This window comes from Phragmites australis, chromosome 22, assembly GCF_958298935.1.
Source record: "Phragmites australis chromosome 22, lpPhrAust1.1, whole genome shotgun sequence".
Classification (NCBI taxonomy): domain Eukaryota; kingdom Viridiplantae; phylum Streptophyta; class Magnoliopsida; order Poales; family Poaceae; genus Phragmites; species Phragmites australis.
In genome coordinates this window covers 20007501-20032459 of record NC_084942.1, presented here as the reverse complement: position 1 = coordinate 20032459, position 24959 = coordinate 20007501, and the positions used below count along the sequence as shown (strand labels likewise).

General features: G+C 39.1%; 1 protein-coding gene across 1 annotated transcript; it reads right to left on the bottom strand.

Moving 5' to 3' along the window:
• Positions 1–5576: 5576 nt before the first annotated feature.
• On the bottom strand, positions 5577–6339 carry LOC133904584 (nuclear pore complex protein NUP214-like). The gene is made up of 3 exons (XM_062346066.1): positions 6298–6339; positions 5938–6184; positions 5577–5848 (listed from the first exon to the last, which is right to left on the bottom strand). Exons 1-3 carry the CDS (start codon positions 6337–6339, stop codon positions 5577–5579), a joined length of 561 nt encoding a protein of 186 aa, XP_062202050.1.
• Positions 6340–24959: the final 18620 nt, after the last annotated feature.

Below are 24959 nucleotides of genomic sequence, written 5' to 3'. Positions count from 1 at the left end.
GATCATGCATTCCCGTACAAAAGTCTGTTTGATTGGCTATACGACGGATGCAGCTTACATGAGTCATCCTGACTATACGATACACCCAAATCAAGCTTCACTTGCATCCAGGCTGGGCGGATACAGGCTGTATGAGCTACAGTGTCAGTAGGACCCACTCATTAGTCTCAAGTCACAGGATTATTGCATCCACTGAAACAGGCAACCAAACATTTTCACAGGTTCACTGTATCCATTATTGCATCCACTCATACAACCAACTAAACACTCTTCTCAAAAGTTATATGGCTCCTCCAGTCTGCTTCAACTCAACAAAACTATATGATGCAACCCCTCTTTTGCAACCAAACACACCCTTAGCACTGGTTGGGGTGTGTTTGATTGCCCGCATCAGGGGCATCCTGGCTCTGCTCGTGCGTATATTTTCATGGAGAAGGTTGTTTGGTTGCTTACAAGCACTGCTCATCCTTGCATCCGCGGATGCAATTATATGGTTGGAGTTTGACCTAGTGGTTACGTCCGAATTGAGCTTCTCTCTGGATCCTAGCCCGGTGATTACATTGTATCTACTACAGTATTGCAACGGGTCTACTTGCTAGTTTTAGGTGCAGTGTCATTGCATCCGCTCGTGTAGGTAACAAAATATCTTCACATCATCATTGCATCCGTAGGTATAGAATCATTGCATCCACCAATATAGATGACTAAACAATCTTTCTTTTAAAGTCACTGCATCCACTCAACCTCTACTTAAAAAAATATACCCTGTAATTCTACGAAAACCTATATGAATAATCAAACACACCCTAGTGAATATGGTTTTGCAGCTGGGGCTGGATCACTAGATGTGGCTTGTGTTGCTGGATCTTCTTGAGCACAGGAGAATCTGAGCAAGAAAGTGTTTATGGCTGTGCACTGCGGAGCAGATCCCTTTTTCCTTTGTGATTTTTCATTTGTTACCGTTTTTTTTTATTTTGACCCTGTTTATTATAATATGTCAATGCTAACTCATGACACACTTTATTTTCAAGAGCTAACCTTTTTAATCACACCACCGTACCATGCTGCAAGAACCGTTTAAATCGCATTCGGATTAATCGAATGCCACATGTTAATCCACATCTCAAGCAATCTATCGCAACCACTACTCGATTACTAGTGTAATGCTCGTGCTAATGCTACGATCACATTTGGTAATACAAATAAAACAACCAAAAGACGATATATGTTTTGATAATCAAACATAAAATGAGATAGATTCAAGATTTACACAAAAAAGAACAATATAGAGAGTTATTATATTATTGAATATATAGCTACGTGCGTAAAATAACATCGTAACTTTTGTATATTTTGAAACCATCTAAATCATGATGCGGTTAAGAAATTCCTATATAACTTCGAGAAGTCTATATCCTTTGCGAGTAATCAGCTTGTGTTCTCTTCTCTAGTTTTTTAGTTGTGCAATCCCTTGTGAGTAGTTCTCTACTGTTAGTCTTATTCGCACCTTAACTTTGTGCCGTTGACACATGTAATTGCTTCTCTTCACGCACCTTAACATAAGCCGGTAATGCTCCAGGTCTTTCGAAAAAAATCACTGAGAAATCATAGAGAACTATGCACATTTGCGTGTTGAACCACATTCACTCTAAAAAGACAGCCACCACGTTCACTCTCAAAATCACAAAATTATCACATCAATTGAAAAAAATAAAAGGATTTAGACCTCTTATTATTATGAATATTTAACGGTCTAGATTAAATCAAAGAGTCAATATCCATTATAATTAATAAATAGCTAAATTTGGAAACTAAATAGTTCATATCAAATACGATTAATAAATACATACATTCGAAATTAAAAATTATAGAAAATTAGCATCACGATTTCTATAAAGAAAAATAACAAAATAAAGAGTCCAAAATAAAATAAATTTAATAATGATTAAAATTAGGGGTAGAATAGCAAGAATAAGGATCAATATCAAATAGTCTTACTAAAAATCAAATACCTAAATAAAGACTTCATCTGAAATACAATTAATCTATAGCTAAAATTCATAATAAAAAATAGTTAAAAAAATTCAATTTTTTTAAGATAATAGATTAAAAAGCTTCGTATAGCTCAAATTCATCACATCAAACAAGCAGCAAGCAAGACACAACACGTAGGCAAAGGCAAACATATTCTAATTTGGTTGGGCTGCCTACATCTGATGCACGATTTTGATAGTTGATCAAAATGTATACGAATCGAACCAATACGTGTATACAATTTGATTACAAGTTTAGAGCATAAATATTTTTCTTTTCCATTAACATAATTTATTTCTTATTTTAATTTTATATGTTTTGTAACTAAATGACAGTAACATCATAAAAAACTAAAAAGACTACACCACTATCAGTATATTACTATAGTACTAACAAAGCTCATAAAAAGTAATTGTTAAAATAATCATAGACCAGACAACAATACTTTGTTGATCTTCTTATGAAAGCTCAAAAGGAAGACATGCTATAAACATGTATAAGATGACTTATTTTAACAAAAAAGTAGCATTGTATCAACCAGAAAAACAGTAGCACTCAATATAATTTAACAGTAGGTTCCATATATCTTTTATTAGTTCCTACAACTGAAAGCATGAAAAAAAAAAGAAATAAAATATGAGAACTTGTTGCGTCCAGATGTGGTGGCAAAATCCACAAGGTGTATGTATGCTATGTGAATTGTGACAGAGGCATTAGCCAATACACTGAATGAAAAAATGAGTAGCATGCAAAGGCTTCAAACTTTGAGCGCTATAGGTAGCATCATGTATGATTTATTTGACATGACACATCATATATTCATGGAATAGATTTACCAATATGGGGCTGCAACTTTGGAAAATTCAAGGGCAATTCAAGCATTTCCTCTAAATGCAGTGGTAGCATATTCCTGTAGTGCGAAATAATGGTTTGGCCTATTTATAGCACTACATCAAACACATGTACAAACAGCAATACTTAACAGCACTGGGCAATGGAAATATCACAAAGCTAAATAAACATATTCCTATATTGGTAAATAGGCTTGAATTCTTTTTTGGTTTGGAATTTCATGAGCACTTTTTGTCAACGAACTGGTGAGACTGGAAGCCTATAATTCTACAATAGACTACATCCTCATAATTGTTTGCATAAAAAAGAGAAGCAATGTAAAAACAAGGTAAATTACAGGAAAGTTGAGAAGGCAACAGGAAAGACAAAAAAATATTAGACAGATTGTAGTTCATATTTGAGTAAGATGTAAGCTATTTTTATGTAGCAACTAGAAGGCTATGTATCTTTAAAACTAACTGCTGTTTTATTTGGAGCTACCAATAGCCATTGCTATTTAATGTAGCAAAATAACTTTGGCAGCTCTATAGTATGAAAAGGACTGACCATGAAAGCAAAAATACAATAGGAGGAACATCATGCAACTGTAAAGCGAGGCATAGGGTACATATCTTAATACCTCGAGCAGAACTAACAACGCCGGCTTGACATGTATCTGAAAATTTCATTGTACACAATATTATGTGTCTTTGCTTCAAATTTCAATGAGTTGTTTTCAATGAGTATGCATAGTCCTTTTGACGATGTAACACGGGACAAAGCAACATAGAGTTACCCATGTGAGAAAACAGGGCTTGGCAGGTAAGCACCAACTTTACTGAGTGTTTGTTCCTGACTTTTGTTTATCGTCATGGCATATGAAACATGAACTGAGAATTGACACCACTGGATGAAACAGATGTAAACCACACTTGATGGAGTGGGAGCGGGACATGACACAACATGAATCGATGAAACATATATAAACCAAATGGTGGCACAACTACAGGAGGGCCAGGATGCGACTCATCATTGGAAATAAATGGCCCAACAACTGTGGCATGGTTAGTGTGAGCAAAAGCACTATCACCAGGTAATGTAGAAGCATCATTAGGAAAAAACAGAAGCTGGTACCTGATTTTTTTTCTGCGATGGAAGATGGAACCCCAACATGAAGTTTTTCGATTGACATTCTTGAGTGGAGGTGCCAAGCTGGATTAACCACCTAATTCATACATGATGAAAAGGCAAATGGTTTTATATTCTTATGGAAGAAAGATGGAAGCATGACTATAGAAAATAAAAGGCAACTAACAATGTGCAATAGAAAATTTTAACTGTGTACCGCAAGCATGATCTGTAAGAGCAGGTACAATGGATGGTAACACTGCCATTATCTCTAGGTAAAAGGGAAACAATGTCTAATTAGACATCTATGGAATGCCATATTTGTAAAATTCATCAGCAACCTCTGATACAAAGGATGGATTTGCACATTATATCTCTAAAATCTGAATTAGGGCATGTGCATAAGAATTTTTGGAACCCATGCTTAGCTATATGCATATCCCTAGGACAACAAAGTTCAAAATGATTTAGAGAGAATTATAAACTACCCTTTTATGACAAAGAATAAACGAAATTTTAACATTCGAGATGGTGATGCATCATTAATTTTCTTTTCACCATAGGAAGGAAGACCACGTAGCATCTGATATATGCTTGAAAGAGAGCTAGATATCTGTAGAAATGGTGTTGCATAGCAAATATTATGACATAATAACTGCTGGCAGGCCATACCCAAATTCAGCAATAGGAAACCATTATCTCACCATAATTTCTTGATTTCTGAACCAACCAGGTCTTTACACCATAGCAAGGCAATATGCTCTGCAAAAGCGATATTTCACCAAGCTAACCAAGAGAGGCCAAGAAGCATGTAGTCAAAATGTAGGAAAACTATTGCAAAATAAAAAAATAGAAAAAAACATAAGGGTACCTTTTAACTGAAGTTGCTCCCGACTTCGCTGAACATGAGGCTGTGTGCATATGGCAGTGGTCGGTCAGGTAGCTCCGGTATAGTATGAATATTAGTATGTCAGTATATGCCATATTTCAGATCCTGCTTTAAGGATATTCCAGCGTAACTCATAGCAGCAATTCATGATATGTGCCTCAAATATAAATGCAGTAGGAATAATAATAGAAAAAGAATCGAACCAGCATCAACATTTTCCATCACACCTTCAGACCATCACCCAAAGTCCAATGACACAACAACCCACCATTCGAGAGTACAATATATGTTGTGGAGGCATGATTTAACCACTTAAAATCTTTAACAGTGCAATACCATCCCAAGCTGCATTACGAGGATGGTTCCACATCATGTGCAGCATAATTTTTAAGAAATGTTATAATCTTGACAAAAAGCTATTACTCCATCAACACTAAAAACAAATAAGATCAATAATCAGCACAAGACAATAAAGAGGATGGTTTCTTATCCAGCAACATGAAATTAGCAAGCAGTGACGAACTACCATAAGTCCTAAATACTCAGTGAGAAGCAGATATGAGGATACACCCTTAGCCCATTACTAACCAGCTTGTTCGTACATGAAAAAATCAGTCAAAAATTGTTCTAGAAAAATGCAATTAATCAGTTGCAGCAAAACCCATCCCCCCATTTCATGTATTACAGCGCTAGCCTAGACTGAAATCAAGCATACACACATTGTTGAAAATAGAGAAAATAAGATAACCTTATGAGTGTGCAGGGAAGCAGATGAGAAGAACTGGATCTCGCTGTCTATGCAGGCAGCTAGCATGGACTTGTCACGGGAGAGCACAAGGAGAGAGACACCTAGGAGGGGCACGTCTGTGATGCAGTAGTCATGCGCGCAGCGGGTGCCCACATTGCCCTTCTCCCGCACCTCCTTAGTGGCTTCGATCATCTCCTTTTTCCTCACGGCCATAAGCCCTAGAAACAGAATGAGAAACCCTAGGTGGTGAGATCGAGATGGGAATACTGAGCAGCCCCTTGTTGGGTGATTCACTGCGAGGTGATACATTTAGAGTGCGCGAGGAAGACGGTAGTGTGGCGGTTAGAGACGGTGAGCGAGCAGGCCGGAGGGGACCGGAGGTCGAAAAGCGGGAGTGGGGAGAAGGAGGTCGGGAGGATAGGGATGGTGTCGCCGGCGAGGCAGAAGACAAAGTCGATGGTGCTGTCCTGCTTGGCCTTGAGCTCGTCAGAGAGGTCTAGCTCGTGCGATGGCTCGGAGGTGGCGAATCGGGACAACGGCGCGGTGACAGCGGACTAGGGCAATGGAGAGGGAGGATTGGCGGGCGACAGCCTGGGGCAGTGTAGAGGGAGGACCGGTGTGCGGTGGACTGGGGCAGTGGAGAGGGCGGACCGATGGGCGGTGTCACGAAGGGGAGGAGGTGGAGGCAGCACGGTAGGAGGTTGGACATGGCGGATTGGGGAGGGGAGACGTGGGGAATCGGGGTGCTCATTTTGATGGTAACAGGAGCAAAATGCGGACGCGAGATGGGGGCAAAATGTGGAAAATCCGGGAGCGAAACGTCGAGGCAAAACTATCGTGGGATCGTGAGTCTTGGATGAACCGGACGCTTTGGGCCATCAAATTTGATGAAGTCATGTGAGAAGAGATTTAGGCGCTTTATTTTGAGGAAGTAGGATTCCTGTGTATACAGATTGGGGTGGATGGAGAAAAAATTATCTACGTGGGAACCAAAGGTTATATGGACATAGGAAAAAGTTGAATTAATGCATTATACAGGGGTATAGAAAACGAGTTCAATTTCTATAGTCCTGATATATACTCAAATAGTCTAAGATCACAATACATATCTTTACAATGAGCGTACCATCTAAGACATAATAAAATACAAGTATTTAGATTAAGTTACATATCCTAGATAATATCACAAGTCCACCATTTAAATACTGCAACATGAAATTAAAGCCTTGAGAGCTAGCCGCCACGACTGATGTGATTAAATGAGTTAAGTTTCTCGAAATATAGTCTAACATGGATTAGAAAAAAAATGGTTCAAAAAATTCGTTGATTCAGCACAAAAGATTGGCAGGTGTAAGGCCATTCAAACAGGGCTCCTGCACTTTGCAAAGCAGCTGGAGGGAAAACCCGCTTTCTTCTCTGCACGTGCTACCCATTCTTGTTCCTCGGCAACGATGTGCTCTGCCGCTACCCCCGTGTGGCTCTGATGACCTCACCGGCGGTGATAGCGGGAACCCACCTCCACGTTAAAGAGACAAGTTTGAATTAATTTTAATTTTAATTTGAATTTAACATAGATAGATATAAATGGAAATCATGTATTACGAGTACAATACTTCTTGAATTCATATATTTATATAAAAATTCAGTTAATTACATTTATATAGAGAAAATGCCTGATTAAAAATTCCAACATGAAAACATAAAAGGAAGATTACAATATATGGCTATTACAAAACTATAGAAGAAAAAAAAAACTTTAGTCTTGTTGCCGTGGATGGATGCTTGCCGAAAAACTTATCTTAATATATTTTTCTTACTTACAACCTGACATGACTTGTTTATGCAAGTGTTCTCATGTATGCCAGTTTTTTGACATTTATGCATGATTTATTTCTTTTTGCAGATGTAGAATCCATATGCTGAGTGGGACTGGAATGATCATATCAATTGTATTTTGCTTTAAATGCTATATATCGCATATGATTTATTTTCTTTTTGCTAAACTTGTATTACGACTAATACTATGTGGTACTCACGAAAATAGAGTCCATACACATAGCATAATTAAGATGAGCGTTTGTCTATTCTCAAGTTTGTATTACTACCAATCTGCCATTAAGTTGAACATATGACGTAACCAAATGAAGGTGATCTGTTAAATTTCTTTTAACTTGTATGGTGCAATTCATAACGTGGTATTCACGTGTATGAGCATGGAACCCAAGCACTAATGCATCCAATATGCAATTTGGTGATGCAATCATTATGCTCGGGCTTAAGTTTGTATCATCGTACGGACCAAACGAAGATTTTGAAACTAGAGTCTCTCTAGATCCCGTATCCTCTAACTAGACCAAACAGAGGGGTATAATATCCAATATGAATGCATAAAAATATCATATATGCATATGAACATAGAGAGCACAGACAATATTGAACGTCCTAGGCTTGCATCCAACATAGAGGATCAAGCCTAGGTGACGAAATTATTATGCTCAAGCCTCAATTTGTACATCGTAGGGACCGAACGAAAATTTTGAGACTAAAACCTCTTTTCAACCTGTATCCGCTAAACTAGACCAAATAGATGGACATAATATCCAATACAAATGCATAATAATATCATATATGCACATGAATATAGGGAGCATGGACAATATTGAACCTCTAGGCTTGTATCCAACAAACAAGACCAAACCTAGGTGACAAAATTAGTATGCTCGAGCCTCAATTTGTATCATCATAGGGACCGGATGAAGATATCGAGACTAAAACCTCTCTTCAGCCTGTATCCGCTAAATAGATCAAATAGAGAGGCATAATATCCAATATGAATGTGTAACACCCCATGGACCTTCACAAGTCTAGAGCGCTACGAACCTACTCGCTGAACAAGAAAATTTCGGTAGCAATTCTCTAAAACTAGAGGTATAACTGGCTAAACACCATAGAATAAGATATAAATATATCATCACACTAACAATAGTAAGCATTACACTAGAGGTTTATATCATCACACTAGAGGTATATAGGGAGCATGGACAATATTGAACCTCTAGGATTGTATCCAACAAATAAGACCAAACCTAGTGACAAAATTAGTATCCTAGTAAGAGAAATATGCCTCAAATATACAACCATGCCACGACGAGATAAATAGACATCAGAATGACTAAGAGACACCGAATTGATATTACAACCAAAAAGACAAAAAGGTGAAGATGATCATGCATAAGTTGTTTTGCTACCCTGCCCGGAAGCTCGATGTCACCTCAAGGCACATCTGAAAACATAACAAGGGTGAGATTTAAAAATCTCAGCAAGTGAATTGTTTAAGAAGCTATTTAGCTATAGTTGATTAAACGATCATCTTTAATAGAAAATTAGAAATTAAATAGGTTATCAACATCTAAAAACATGATTAAACCTGACAAAATATCAACAATCACATACTATCATCTGCTAGCATTGATTCACCATATCAATATTAACCAAAATGGTAAAAATGACATAATTGCAATATAAGAACGACATTGAAGCAATTAAAGTAAAAACATCCTTACGAATGGATATGTATGCACATGCCATGCTCTTTCTCACGCATATCGCTCCACATGCAACGTAAGGGTGTGCGTCGTACCCCTTCACGGGCAACGTATGACGTTGTACCAATACTATCGCGGCCATAAGACGCGACAAAACTTCCAATGCAAGATGCTATGCTCATGATATGCCTCATGCATAGTCAATAACATAACTTCCAATATATACATAATACTTCTAGAATTGCATACTATGATAATTGGACAACTTCAAAGCGACAAATTTCACTTACTTTACTTCTTAATTAAAGAATTCGAGTAAACTTGAGAAAGTAAATATTAAAACATCATGCATAATCGAAGGACATAATTTCAACATAGGTATATACGTCATACTTCGCATTTGAGGAATATAAACAAATGCAAGAGAGAAGACATATCTCACTTCCTTTGCCTCATAATTCAAGGAAAACATCAACTCTTCAGAAGGAAGAAAGTAAGTCAAATGCTCACATTTAATTTAATAAATTGTTAGTAAGTGCGTCAATTAAAAGATAGAGGTAATCAAATAACAGGTTAAAGTGTAGCCATCCGGTACATTCACTTGCCTTCACCAATGATGAAAACAGGGACTAGATTCGTCCAGAAGTAGTAACACCTGGACAAGTGCATACATTAGCACCAAAACACCACAACAAAAAAGAAAGTAAAATGAGACATACTACTCTGCCTAAAAACCCAACATAAAAGGCGATATCGAAAACGATGAAGAAACATCTACCACTTAACTAGCATAATGATGAGCAGGATTATCCTTTAGTTAGGCCGAGGTCCAAAGAACTGAAAACCAAAACACCACACGAACTAACTTTCGACGAATGACATCATTGTTTTATAAATAACTCCTAAACCACTCATCCAAAATGAACAAGACTAGCGCCATCAGAAAGATGACGACTAGACCTACAACCTTCATTCTAAGCTTATGGTCGCATTTGACACTGGTTAAACCTCAATCTTCAGAATTAAAATGTTTCATGCTAGGCGGATCATCGAACACTAATCCGACGTTGAAAACTTCCATTCCTAACTATCGACAAGCATCTAAGGACTATTTAGAAGTCACCTTCGTGACGAGGAACTTAAATCAACAACAGATTCGACAATTTCCTGCAAAAGCTCCTCTTTCCTTCTTCTTCTCTTATTTTCTCCTCCTCCTCCTCCTCCTCTTGTTCACCTTCCTTCCTCTTCTTTCTTCTTTTTCTTGGCCGTCCACCCTCCCCGGCCTTGGCCGACCGACGACGCACTAGCATCAACCAGGCATGGCGGGCGTGTGTGTCAGGGTGGCCCAGGGCGACGTCTGCATGCGGTGAGGATGGTCGGCTAGAACCGACGGTGGGGCTGGTGGTGATGGACGATGAGCACCGATGACGGGGAGGTAGTGGGCTGGACTGGCGACGCTTAGGGTTTGGGCTGAGGCAGTGAGGCATCAAGCGGTGAGGCGAAAAAGGTGGGGATCAGGGTGGTGACTGATCCTACCCGACCTTATCTTTTTTTTAATTTTTTTCACCCATAAAAAGTCTAAATTTATTGGGCTTGCAACTATTTTATTGAGTGTCCAAACGGGGTGTTGGATAGCAAAACAGAATCGTTTCGACGAGATCTATATGTACGCAGTCTCCGATCGTCAGTCAAGCAACATATCAAAAAGTCAAACTTTACCCTTATATGGGCCCACGATCAACAACTGAATTTCCAAAAATTATCGAGTTTTACAGAATGAGAGAAAATAGAGAGCAGCACGAACGCCATATAGTATAAGAGAGTATTACAGAATTCTCTAGTATTCCCAAGATCCTTTCTCCTCCTTGAAGTGCTTCACCAGCAGGGTTTACAAAATCGATCGACCACCAAAATCGCTACCCAATGAATTTTCAAAATTCGTGAATATCAAAAAATCCGCTCAAAATTCGGAGAGAAGTCGCTCAAAATTGACTTGATCAAATTTGTAAATCGGAGGAAAAATCCGGTCGAATCGAAATTTGGTAACCGCTCGATTTGAATTGAAAACCGATTGAATTGTACCGAAAACCGACCAAATTTTCCTCATTGACCGCATTTCGAATGATTTTGTAAAAAAACCGGTCGAATTTACCGATTTACCGAGCGCATTTATCGAATTTCATTGAAGTTCAAGAAAAATAAAAAAAATCACAAAAAAATTAGAAAAAATAGAAACAAATATAGCATGAGATTTGCTAGGTTTTATTTAATCATACCATCTACTCCATGCATATATCATACATAGGGAAATAAATTATCCTAATACCGTTATCCTATAGAGCTGGGTCGACACAGACCGTTTGCACCGTACATTTAGCCCATTTTGACTTTTTTTTTTCGAATTATCGATATTTGAGCATATATTTCCTGATGCAAACGATATATTTTTTGAATTTTTTGCCACACATAATCTTAGAATTGTCTCTAGTTTTTTATGATTTTTTAAAAATTTGATTTGTATTTTGAATTCAAATATGAAAACCGGTTGCATTTCAAATTCGTACCCACCGAATCGACCGATATTTGCGATATTCAAACGGTTTTCCAAGCATTTTTTAACCCTGTTCACTAGCAGCCTATAGGTGGCCTTTCAACCTGGTAGCCGTACTGCTCACCGTGAGTCCCTATTTATAGAGGCAGCCAAAGGGCAGTTGTTTTGCGGCGGTTCTTCCTTACATTTCTTTTCCTCTCTTTTGTTTTTTTGTTAATTCCTGTTTTATGGATGGTTAGCCGGCGGCCAACGCTGCATGCGTTGCGGCACGTATGAGTTTTTGTGCTGTACTGCTGTTCGCACATGACGTGGGCTTAGGCAGCAGGTGCCTTCATGCACGACGTACGTGAGAACATGGCGTTATTTGCTTGACCTATGCATCACACGAACTTGTTTTGCTATCCCAATTAGTTTCGTGAAATCAAACCATTAAAGCAAACCAGAACCCCATGCTCGTGTACTGGTTCCGTGAATGGCTCAGTTGAATGATAAGGATTTCTTTTGAAATAATATTATTTTATTGAATAATTACAAAAATAATATCAAAAATCCGATATTTACATAAATAGATACCTGTCAGTACGTGATATGTCCCTAGTCGGCACTTCGCGTGCCGACATGCTACATGGCAATAGTATTAGGCCCTAGGACATGTCGACATGCCGACAAGTCCTATGTCTCACAGACGATATTTAAAAAAAAATTATAATTTTTTCACATGATCTTAGATGGAGATTATATTTATATGAAAATTGTATCTATTGACGATATTTATAACTTTGTAATTGAACACTTTTCCATTTGAATCCATTTAGATGCCCAAAAATGGTTATAAATTTCAAATCGGAAAAACTAGATCTAGAATTTCGAGCCACATTTTGGGTATCTAAACTCATTCAAATGCAAAAGTGTTTAATTACAAAGTTATAGATGCGATGAGGCCTTATATTTCCGTCTTCCTCGCCGGCGGTAACAACGGCGAATAGGATTTCTAGGACAGCAACAGAAGTGCCATGTCTTGCCTCGGTTCTCAATGCATTTGAGATGTTCTCTCTGTGAGTATTGCCCTTTTCTATGTTCTGAATAGTAGGTTCGTATACAAGTTGCTCGATGATGTGTAACCATTCTGAAATCTGGAGGCTTGATGGTGTGTGTCTATGCACATTGTGATACTCTTTTTCGGTTAGGTCACAAGCTTGCTGTTGGTTAGCATTATTTTTGATTCAATGTTGTAGCGATATCCAAGTATATTTCACATATCTGTTCTAGATGGATTGCTAGTTCAAGTTGCATTTATTGTGTTTGCAATTTATAGTTCAATTTCATCTTTATTTTGGCTGTCTTGCTCCTACTGTGTCGATTTTGTGTTCTTGATATAGAATTGCAACGCTGTTCTTGATGAGCTTCTAGAACTCGAGAATTCAGTTCATGTTATATTTTCTAGTTGAGATCTTAGGAACATTATCCAATTGGTGATATTCTTGCTAGACAATTAGGAAGCAAGACTATAAAAGTGGGCCAATTGTTATACTGTTTCTGAGAGTATATTTATTTAATTTATATATATACCTGCTGTCCAGCACTTGGATTATACATGATTCTAGAAAACCTGATTTCCTGTTGTTTCCTTCAAAGGTAATATATATTTGGCTTTATCTGTTATGTTCTTGTTTTAATACATATGAAATAATATCTGATTGTCGCATTATATACAACAAACACAACATGCATATGTATCCTGCGTGGGCTAATAAGTTACCTTTTTATTAATTTTCTTTCTCATTTCTTTTATTCTCCTTTTCTTTGATTTGCTTATTAGCAATGGTGTTTAATCACGGCATAATCATCCGTCTTGTGCTGGCCATGTTGCTGCACGAATGATCTATACAGAACGTGCGCATGCATTTAGCTTTTCCTCTCTTACATGCATGTCTTCGGCTGTAGATATGTGGATCTTCTTTATTTTCTTTAACTATCTGGGTATTTAGAGGAGTTCTCATGCGGGCCATTCATCAGGTCGTGGACATGGCTTCATGCATATATTTTCTTTCTTTTTCTTTAATGTTTTCTCTATTTCCACTTCCTTTCCTTTTCTTCTTTCTTCTCATTAGTTAATTAGTTAGTCAAGATGATATCCATTATATGCGAGTAAACAACCCATTGCGCCGTCGTCGTTTTATGCCTATATATGCATAGTGGTCGACTAGCTGGCCACAGCCTCATAAGTAGACCATGTTAACATGTAGACCATATGGAACCGGTCTCGTCAACCATGATTATTTACCTTTCTTATAAGTTCAATACTTAGGCGTGCCAATCTGTTGTGGCTGATGGATTATTTATATTAATGTTTGCTATTTCTTGCCTTTTTTGAAACATAATAAAATATTTAATGTCAAGACAGATTTAGCCGTCAAATTATCTGATTTAATGTTTAAATGGATTTTGCACCATATTTTCGGGACTAAGCCAAAATTAGTGCCAACAGGCGGCCAGGACTCTACACACCTAGGATGTTGCCCCCGCACGACGGTCCTCCCTCCACGGCCACTAGAATCACTATAAGGGCATAGTGACCAATGGCACCCTTGCCACCTTGCTGCACCACCCTTGTCTACCCTGCTATAACCCGTCCTTTTACTTGCCACCAACTGTCGCCATGGTGCCCATCAACACCACATTTCCCTTCCTGCATCCAATGGCACCGCCATTGCTGCCACCTCCTACCGCTGAGGCTGAGCTGCTGCCACTTGGAACCCCAAAACCCTCGCCTTAATACAACAATAACAGCAGTAGCAGCAACAACAAAGCATTTATCCCAAGTAAGTTGGCGTATGTTAGAAATAAAACCCACAAGTTCTAACTAAAAAGAGATGATAAGAAAACAACAACAATAATAAATATACTAGTAATAGTAAAAAATAAAAGTAAATCTGGACATAGTGAATGTTCAATAGATAGCAAAAGTCAAATTTGGATGATTTTATCCCCTGGATGTTACAGCTATTTATAAGATATATTACAGGCCGGATTAGTCAAAGAGTATATTAACTCTATGTACCTAAAAATATGTTGGAGCGCATGTTAGTAAGCAAAACAATTTCTATATGAATCTTGAGAAACTCGCATAAGGAATTTCCTAATGAACTATTTTAAAGAAATTCCCATATTTCACATATGCAAGAAGTTTCTATTCTAGCCATCCAAAATGTGATGTTAGGAAGGAATTCATAAATATTATGGGCATTGAACCTGATCTCTCATCAAGAACAGTTCCATTTTGCACCTTCAGAATCACATGCAGTGATCAGCAGGCAAAATGGCCAACAAAATGATGGTACCTTGATGATTAACATATCCAGCAGCTAGTTGATGATGCTTGTCTAGGTGTTTTTACCTGAAGACCGGTGGCCTCTTTTGACTGGGTAAAGAAGCTGCCTCTCATTGAATTGAATGCTTTGTATCATGACGATGAGGAGCGTCTCTGAGACTCTGACACCAAGCAAAAAACTGCCCCAAATTGCTCATTCAGATGCTTGCACTTAACTTTTTTTTTCTCTCAGCTTCATCATCCTTTTTCAAGGCATGATAACGGATTGCATGTTTAGCTTTCTTTTTGTTCAAGTGGCATGTGTTCAGGAATCATCCCTTTTTAGGAATTTTGAATGAAGCTGAACCATTTCTTGTATAGTTTACACAATTGTGTTTTGCAGGAAACAGTTCTGAAAGCGCTAAAAAAAGATACTATTATGGAAAAGAAAGAATTTTGGCAGAATCAAACGATGCTACTGATGTTTATGTGCGGTTCAAGACTGTCAAAGAAATGCCGCACTTGTGATCTTATTCATACGGATTTTTGGGGGACCCAAAATGCACAAAAGAGTCTTTCGCAAAAAAAAAAACGCACAAAAGAGTCGAGAACTGGGAGAACCAAAATGTGGCAAGCATGTGAATGTGCAAACAAGAGTATATTAAAGCCAGAATTGAGTTTGACGACAGCTAGGAAGGGACCAGCAATATCTTTATCTGGTATTGATGGGCCATTCGCAGAACATTCCTTCAGGAGTGCTCAGAAAATAATCACAACTTGCATGGCAATATGTGCACCTGATGTATGCCTTTTTTAGGTATTTGTATTTTGTACCAATCATTTGACCATACCTTTCTACTTGTAGAAGAACATCTAAAATAATGCACATAGATAATTGAACCTTTTGATTCAAATGGTAAAGCACACCTACACACACACTATTAAGCAACATATAGATATCCAACATGAAGTTGTTACAAAGGAAAGCAAAGATTGGATCAGGTACCACAGCTGCAAATGCAGAAGATGTTACAGCCATAGTAGCAAGCAGAGCGAAACTAACAGTAGAAGTTTATGAAATATGAAATGGGTTTGTAGGCTTGTACGGGTGTGATGTGCGATCCTATTAAAATACAGAGTTATAGATGACGATATATAGATAGTGTCATCATTACTATAAAAATATATTTATATACCAACTTATCACTATCGATTTCTAATAGACTTTTCAAAAATAGGCTCCCTATAAGAAAAATATACAATTTATCGTCACTTATTTAGCCATATTGTTAGAATGCATGTGTCATATATGTGATTCCTTCCCCTATAGAAGTTAGATGAGTAAATGATAACTATTTACCATACATATGACTACAAAGCTTGACTGAGATGATTATTACATATGCATCTTGCGTCTTTTCACTATCTTAGTCGAGCTCGCTGTCGTATATAATTATCTCTATAATCTAATACGGTATAATCTTAGTGAATATCTTATTTAAGTCATTCAAATATTATATTTTGGCATTTTGAGGTATAGTCTGAGTGAATATCTTATTTTATTTCAACCTAAACTGTCCATTTTTATCGCTCAAGTATTGTATTCTGGTATTATGAGGTATTGCTTACATTTGCAATATTAGCTTGACTTGGTCTAATATCTAGGTCAGCTATGTTGGTGTCCATTTTTATCTTGCTGCACGATAGTAGAAAGTTATCTCTCTGTAGTGGTTAATGATTACTATTTTATAATCATTTTTCATATTTTCTGAAATTTAGGACTGCTATGATATGGTATGTTGTCCATCATGGTCAGCAAAGTAGAGTGTTCTCCAGTTTGAAGGCATGCAACACACAAGTTAATGGATTCAAATGAGCATGTTACAAAAACAAGTCCAAATATGAAGTTATTTTTGTCACAAGTATCATGGTCAGCAAAGTAGGATTATGATATCTTTACAAGTGAAATCACACTTCTTCTCCTTATTTTCAAAGTTAGACTGTTAACTTTGAAAATAAAGAGAAGAAGTGTGATTTCACTTGTAAAGATATCATAATCCTAGTTCTGATTGTAATCATTATTATTTTGTTATATAAAATGATGTGACTTGTAAGATCAATATGTCATTGTCAGTACCTTTGTGCCTATGTGTGCTTTTTTTTCTATGTAAGATGTGATTTTTTTTATTAAATGTGGTCATAAAATGTACTCAATTACAATGTTATATGTGTATGCATTCTATCTTTTAACAGCCTCTCTCCCTCCCTCGTCGGCTTTCTCTCTATCTCCCTCCTTCCTCAACTCCCTATCTGTAGAATACTCAACTGCTAATCATCATCGTATGCAGAACTCTCAGGAAGGGATGGCACCACCAACCGCCGATCCGGCTTGGGTGCTAGAAGGAGATGTGTTGCCGTCAAACATTGAAAAGGTAGCCCGAGCAAGTATCTCAATCTGGACCAAACAGACGCTTGTAGATACGATGAGGTAATTCAAACATACATGAATCAATATGTTGTAAATATTATTGTATAGGTTCTCAAAACTTTTTTTTTTTGCTTATGTGTAGATATCTGATGCTCCAGAGGATCACGATAATGAGCAACCCCAGGAGCGGTATCGTGTCTGAGGTCCCTCGAAGATGCCTACGGGACAATTTGTGATCACAAAGGTCTCACCAGCACGGAGCCAACTACACCAGAGAAAGTTCTGGGGCCGTATATGTCAATTTATGGGATAGCTGTTAAGGATCACGTGCCCACCAACTATAGATTGTGGACTGGCGAATGTGGTGATCCGCACATGATTTCTGATTCAATCAAGAATGACATCTTGTGGCCCATCATATTGTAGAAATTTGAGTTCCCTGAAGAGATATATATGGAAGTAGTTAAGCGTAAGGCTCTAATGATCATGGGCCTTTCATTTAAGAATTGGAAGGGCACACTAAATAAAACTTATGTGCAGAAAGGTACAACACCAGATTTCATGAAATGGTCACAATTGGAGGATCATTGGCAACCCTTTGCGGAGTACAAATTGTCAGAATAAGTACATAAGTTGAGGGAGGTGAACAAAGCTAACTCGAAGAAGAAACTTTACCCCCACAAAGTTGACAGTCGTGGGTATGTGAGGAAAGAATGGCAGTGGCAGCAAGAGCTAGATGAACTACGAGAGAGAGGTGTGACGCATGGTACGGAGGGCTGGAGCAAACGATTGACGCGCTTCCTTCGTTGGAGGGGTGCTTTTTTATTCGGCTGATGGAAGCTTATGCTTTACAACCTCCAAAGATTAGGAAGTAATGCAAACTCTTGCAAAAAGGCTTGCGGACGCCCACACGCAGTCTGCACAAGGCTCTTTCAAGCTAGATAGGGATAGGGACGAGCTGACCTTGGCCCTGAGAAACAAGGAGCATGGTGGTTGCACATGAGGCATTGGTGTGATGGATTGGAAATATGGATTCCCAGGCGTCGTCGATAGCTACAAGAGTCGAAAGAGATCCCAAGCAGAACAAGATGCAGAACAAGAGCAGAATGAGCTAGGATGATGAACATGCTTAAACTTGCACTACAAAGTGAGCAGGAACAGACATATGAAAGAAATAAGAAAAGCAGTACAGGAAACCATCAGGTGTGAACGGGGTGCCATTGGGAGCGAACAGGAACAACTGAGAGCGTCTCCTAATATTGTGCGCTCTAGCCCCAATAGTCGTCGGAGTAGCTGTGCGTCCACTGGAGTTTCGGGCACTAACTACATCACTTATCCTGTGGACCACATCACAACGTGGATACCGTGTGAACTACACATTGGTGCTAAGAACATTACCATTAAGGTGGCTTTTGGCGTAGCTTATCCCCACGACTCCCATGAGCTTTTGTACGGACGTTCGATACCGGATGGCTATTCCATGGTCAAAGTAGATGAGGTAGCTAACCATTACCATCATGTTGAGGTGGACTACCCCACAGAGGAGGGGGAGAACACTATAGGAGAGAACGTGCACACATTCATCGCATGTGAGAAGGCTTACATAGTGTTTCCATCAGTGACAGCTCTCGAGAACCTCTACTCTCCACTACACCCTAGGCCATCATCGCCTCATAGATCTCTCTCTCCTCAGCCATCTCCTAGAAGAAGTCCACCTCCTCAGCCATCGCCTCAAAGAAGTCCACCGTTCAAGAAGCCAGCACTGTCGGAGGGTGAACTCCTCAAGCGGGGATCCGGAGGGACCCCCTTTGAGATTCGGCCGGGGGGATGATTCTGAATCCGCTTCGTAGGTGAAATAAATGGGAGTAAATGAGATGCAGGTGAAGGTGGAATGATCGGATGCAGGAAGTAGTAAATGCTCAGGGGATTTTTAGACAAGTTCAGGCTGCACTGAGCGTAACACCCTACTCTTGTGTGTATGCTATAAATGCTCTGGGAATGTCTCTCTGAGTCTCTGCTGGGTTACAAGAATATTTGTCTAAGTCTAGAGCTTCGTGCTCCTGTTCTTCGAGACTTGACTTCTGGTTCGTCCTCTGTTGTCTTGATCTCCACTTCGACTCCGGTCCAACTGAACTTCCACTTTTTTTTTCTCTGGGGAGCCCGCCCCGCTTATATACCCGCCGGGGCTGTAGCGTGCTCAGAAAGGATGGCGTGAGTTCCAAGGCACCATAAATAGAAAGCAACCATCATGGGCTGCTGCGCGAGGTGACAGGGAGGGTTGAAAATGCGCCCCCGTCCGGTCTTGTTCGTCATCATGCCGCTTTTCAACGGGCGCCGCGGGGAGGGCCCACCGGGCAGCCACCGAGCAGCTCGGCATGCCCGCCCGGTCAGAGCAAGCCTGACACAGCAGGGCGGCAGGCGGGACGCCTCGAGCTCTGCGACGTTATCCCGAGGCATGCCGGATGACGCGCGATGGGACCCGTGCATTAAATGTCCCCACTCCTCCCTGCCAGGCCGTGGCAGGGACTGACAGCAAGCGTGGGGGGAGCAGTTGGAAGAGACAGGCCACGTGCCCTCTTAAATGCAGCATCAGGCCTCTCACCAGTTGACACCTCACCGCTGGGCTTCTGTGGGGACCATCGGCGAAGGACTTCTCAGGCCCTTGGGGTACCGAGTGCTCGAGGACCACCGTTCGCAGCCCCAAGCACTCTCTCCCGGATATGCCCTTTCTTGGTCCTCGGGGAACCGAGTGCTCGGGGGCCACTGTTCACGGTCCCGAGCACTCTCTCCCAGAACTAACTATTTGGGTCCTCGGGGAACCAAGTTCTCGGGGACCACTGTTCACGGCCCCGATCACTCTCTCCTGGAACTGACTATTTGGGTCCTTGGGGAACCGAGTGCTCGGGGGCCACTGTTCATGGCCCCGAGCACTCTCTCCCAGAACTTGGCTTTTCTTATCATCAGGGAACTTGGGTGCTCGGGGGCCACAGTTCGCAACCCCGGGCACTCTCTTCCTGGTACTTGGTCTTCTCGGGCCATCGGGGAACTCGGGTACTCAGGGACCAGTGTTCATGGCCCTGAGCACCCTCTCCCGGAACTTGGTCTTCTCGGACCTCGAGGAGATAACCCCTGAGGGAGGGCGCCACGTGGCACTCTGCTGTTCTGGCCTCGGGACTCAGGGACCCCCGGTTCCTGTGTCACCGACAAGCACCATTAAGAAGCCAGCCATCATCTCGGAAAACACGATCAGGTTCCATAGCATCCAAGAATACGACGTCATCTAAGAATTCGGTGCCATCTAAGAAGTTGGCGGAACCCAAAGATATCTATTCACTTAATCCTGAGGAAACCAAAAAGATTATGGACGCCAGTGTAACGGCTCATTTCCATCCTCTAGTACCTCCACTAAAACCTGTTGTGCCTGAAGATAGCATGTAATTTTTATGAATATAGCTAAAGTTAAACAGACCGGAGTGGCTTCAAGTAAGGCACCAACTAACTATGAATGCATCAGGAAGAAGCATGCCAAGAGCAAATAAGGTCCAATCATAAAGGATGTTCTAAGCATTGGAGAATTCCTGTCTACTTTTAGATTAACAGCAGACGAACTAGCACAGCTTGTTGTGGGAGCAGAAATCCCAAAGATGGATGTTAAATGGCAGTTTATGTTGGGAAAACATTTGGTCAAACCAGATATAGAAAGAAACCTTACAACTCGAATGCGTCGCTTACATCTGTGGTACTTAGAGCAGTTCAGGCAGGGTTTTGAGGCGTTCCTCGTAAAATACAGAGATGAATATTTCCTCAATGTGGACAACTACTTCTAGGTGAAATTCGTGTACTTGTATGAAATGTACAAGGAAGATACCCTCGACGTGTACATAGTCAGAGCATGGACTCTATAAGTGGCTTATGTATATAATTCACGTTATATGATCTTATATCTTCAAATCAGCTGACTAACTTCCCCCTTTCATAGAATGGAGATCCGCGCATGCAGACAAGAATTAGATAATAAAGTAGGATTCATTGATCCTAAGCTTGTCAACGAGAAAATTGTAAGGGAGAGTCCAGACTTCACCGAAAATTGCCTATTGAAGTTTCTGCTTCACCACCAATACAAGAAATTCGTACTCTTACCCTATAGTTTTGAGTACGTGTTTGCGTGCAAGGGTGTTCTCCTTTTATGGGCAACTCAATTCTAGTACTAATTTGCTATGGTGATATATTCCTGCAGTTTTCATTGGATTCTACTTGTCATCCACCAAGACTTGAGCAAGATCATTGTATTGGACTCATAAAAGAGAGATAAGAAGACTTACTAAGATCTCATCGACATGCTAAATAGGTAATAAGAAGACTTACTAAGACCTCATCGATCATTGTATTGGTATTCATATTCATGTACAAAGCGTACACAAGATACTACAAAAAGTGTGTTGTCTACTGTCCATATAGGAAGCAGTATGATGTAAAAACCGACTTTACGGTGCATTTCCTTCTGAATAAAAAGGTTGAATTTAGTCCACTGTCGAATCCTTTCCTCTTGAAGTGTATGAGGTAACCACCCGGTAACAATCTTTGCGGGTTCTATGTTTTTACTTTCATGCACGCATTCAGCGGAGATGGAGATATTGTCATGTTTAATGATGTTGAGGTATGAAATTACATATCGATGCATTCCTTTCAATTTCTATACGTGTTCAAGGACTAATTATTTTGATTATTCAAACGCAGTGCTTCAAACAACGCACAAGTACGATACTTCCTGTGGAAATACATGCCATTCAAGAACAAATCGTTGGGTTCTTCATCAAACATATTATCAACTCAAATGACGAGTTTCATGAACCGATTGTGTCGTTGATATATAAGAGACCTTCAGAGTATGCGATAAGGAGGAAGTCTAACAAGGGGCTTGACAGCTTATATATTGTTAAGTCAGATTAAGTAGTTTTATTTGCATATTAATGAAGGATATTAATTACTACATATTAATGAGGGACATGAATTACTATGTATTTATGAAGGTGTCTTTATTATTGATTTACATTAAATATGTCTCACTATATGCATGTATTGAGAGGGAGAGAGAGACGCAGAGAGGAGAGGATATGGGCGAGAAAGAGGAGAAGACAAAGAGGAGAGAGAGACGTAGGAGAGAGAGGAGGGCAAAACACTGTCAGCACAAGGATTCAGCCGGTAGTGATTTCACGGCTACACCAGCCGATAGTGATACCACCATTGTCGGCTCAAGCCTTAGGCTAGGAGTGATAACTCCCTTTACTACCAGTTTTGGAGCCGGCAATGCTAGATGGTCCATTGCTGGCTTCAAAATCAGTAGTGAAGGGGATTTTAGAGCCGACGGTGAAAGGGGTTTCTGTAATAGTGCATTCCAAAAACATGTGTGTGAAGTATAAAAAATGGTGGGAATATTTTTGAAGAAAAATGTACTAAACACTTGTGGGACTGTTTTTAAGAAAAACGTACCAAAGATTTGTGGGATTGTTTTTGAAGAAAAATGTGCTAAACACTCGTGGGATTGTTTTTAAGAAAAATGTACTAAAGATTGGTGGGATTGTTTTTGAAGAAAAATGTACTAAACATTCCAACAAAAAATGTGCTACACAGTACAATGTGAGTACTAGAGTGGCAAAGGCTCACATTCATATAGCCAATCCCCAGCTAAAGCCATTGCCAGAAATCTTACAAACCGAGCCCAATCAAAGAACTGTATCACAAAACCAGGACGACACAATATAAGAAGATACCAGATTAAAGTTATTCTGTCATAAAATGTAAGTGAAGCCTTCAAAAAGGATGCAATGATCATGCTATGCACAATAGTCATCTCAGCTGCAGAAGACTCAAATTAGCAAACACCACACAATCAACTAAGCACATGATAACACGTGTAAGCAAATATGAGTACTGAGTTTAATAAGGTTCTACACCAACATACCACTGGTCTAAGTTTCGTTAATCATCAGGGTCCAAGCACCACGATACGGTTACTCAAAAAATGTCAATAATAATCAAATCTGAAGCTCAAGGATTTTTTATTTTAACCTTTTATAAACTAATATTTTATTAACAGTATGTGAAAAACTAAATTTTTAAAAACTAACTCATTTTATCACACTAAAATTCTTAACGTGACTTTCTAACTTAGTCACGTTAATATATATGATATGATCAATTTAGCCACCTGACGTTCGCCCCATGTAAAGCGGATGTGGCAGCCTGATTCACTCCAAAACTCAGGACGAATTATACCATCGGATGAACAGTACAATGAAGATTCTAATTTTTCTCCTTCCCTGTTTCTCTATTTAGACAGTGGAGGTGCCGTGCTAAAAAATTCCTGAAACTTTTTTTAGTCCTATAATTCATGATAAATCCGTTTTAAAAGGATTCATCTTAATACCACATGCAGGTTTCAAAATAAAAAAAAACTCTAAAATGGGTTACTTTTAGAACTTCTAGCAATTTTTAAGGTCTCAAATAAATTCTTAAAAATCTGGAAAAATTCACTAATATTCTAATCTTATGGTGTAACAATTTTTAAAATTATTTTGAACCTTAGGTTACTTAGTGAAAAAGTGAGTTCCTTTGCAATGCTCCATTTATATGCATTTTAATCATTTCATACTATTTAGCCTTGTAAACACCCTCTAAATAATTAGCAATATTGTTCAATTTTCCTCCAAATTTTTCCGGAGCTTAATACAACATGTAAATGTACTATTTGCAAACATGCACATCCAATAGAGTTGTAGAATTTGAATTATTCAATTTCGATGTTGGTATCTATTATAATTTGTACTATAACGGTAATACTTAGAGACTTGGAGAGCCAAAAAGAATTGTCATTTGCGGTATAAACCATACCAAATTTGCTGTATGGACCGTTCAGAAAATGTTTTAGTTGAACCACAAACATGATTTTTAGAAAGACTAATACACTTTAAATTGTGCATGTTCAAACATACCTAAGTGTTAAGGTTACCCACAACCTGATACTACAAGGTGAATTAGGGATTTTGAAATGTACATTTAAATTAGTAAATAATTTACAATATTGTCGAAAGTTGGCAATTGATAACATTAGTGTTCTTAGGTTCAAACCATGAGATATGTTCATCAAGAAGCTATACACAATTTAGGGTGTCAGTTCATGTTATGCAATCGAATGAAGTTGTTGTATGGACAGTTCAGAAAATGATTTAGCTGAACCACTGACATGATTTTTAGGAAGACTACTACACTTTAAATTGCGCATGTTCAAACATGACTAAGTGTTAAGGCTACCCATAGCCCGAGACTACAACGTGAATTAGAGATTTTGAAATGTACATTTAAATTAGTAAATAATTTCTAATTTTGTCGAGAGTTGGCAATTGATAACATAAATATTCTTAGGTTCAAACCATGAGATAAGTTCATTAAGAAGCTATACATAATTTGGGGTGTCAATTCATGTTATGCAATCAAA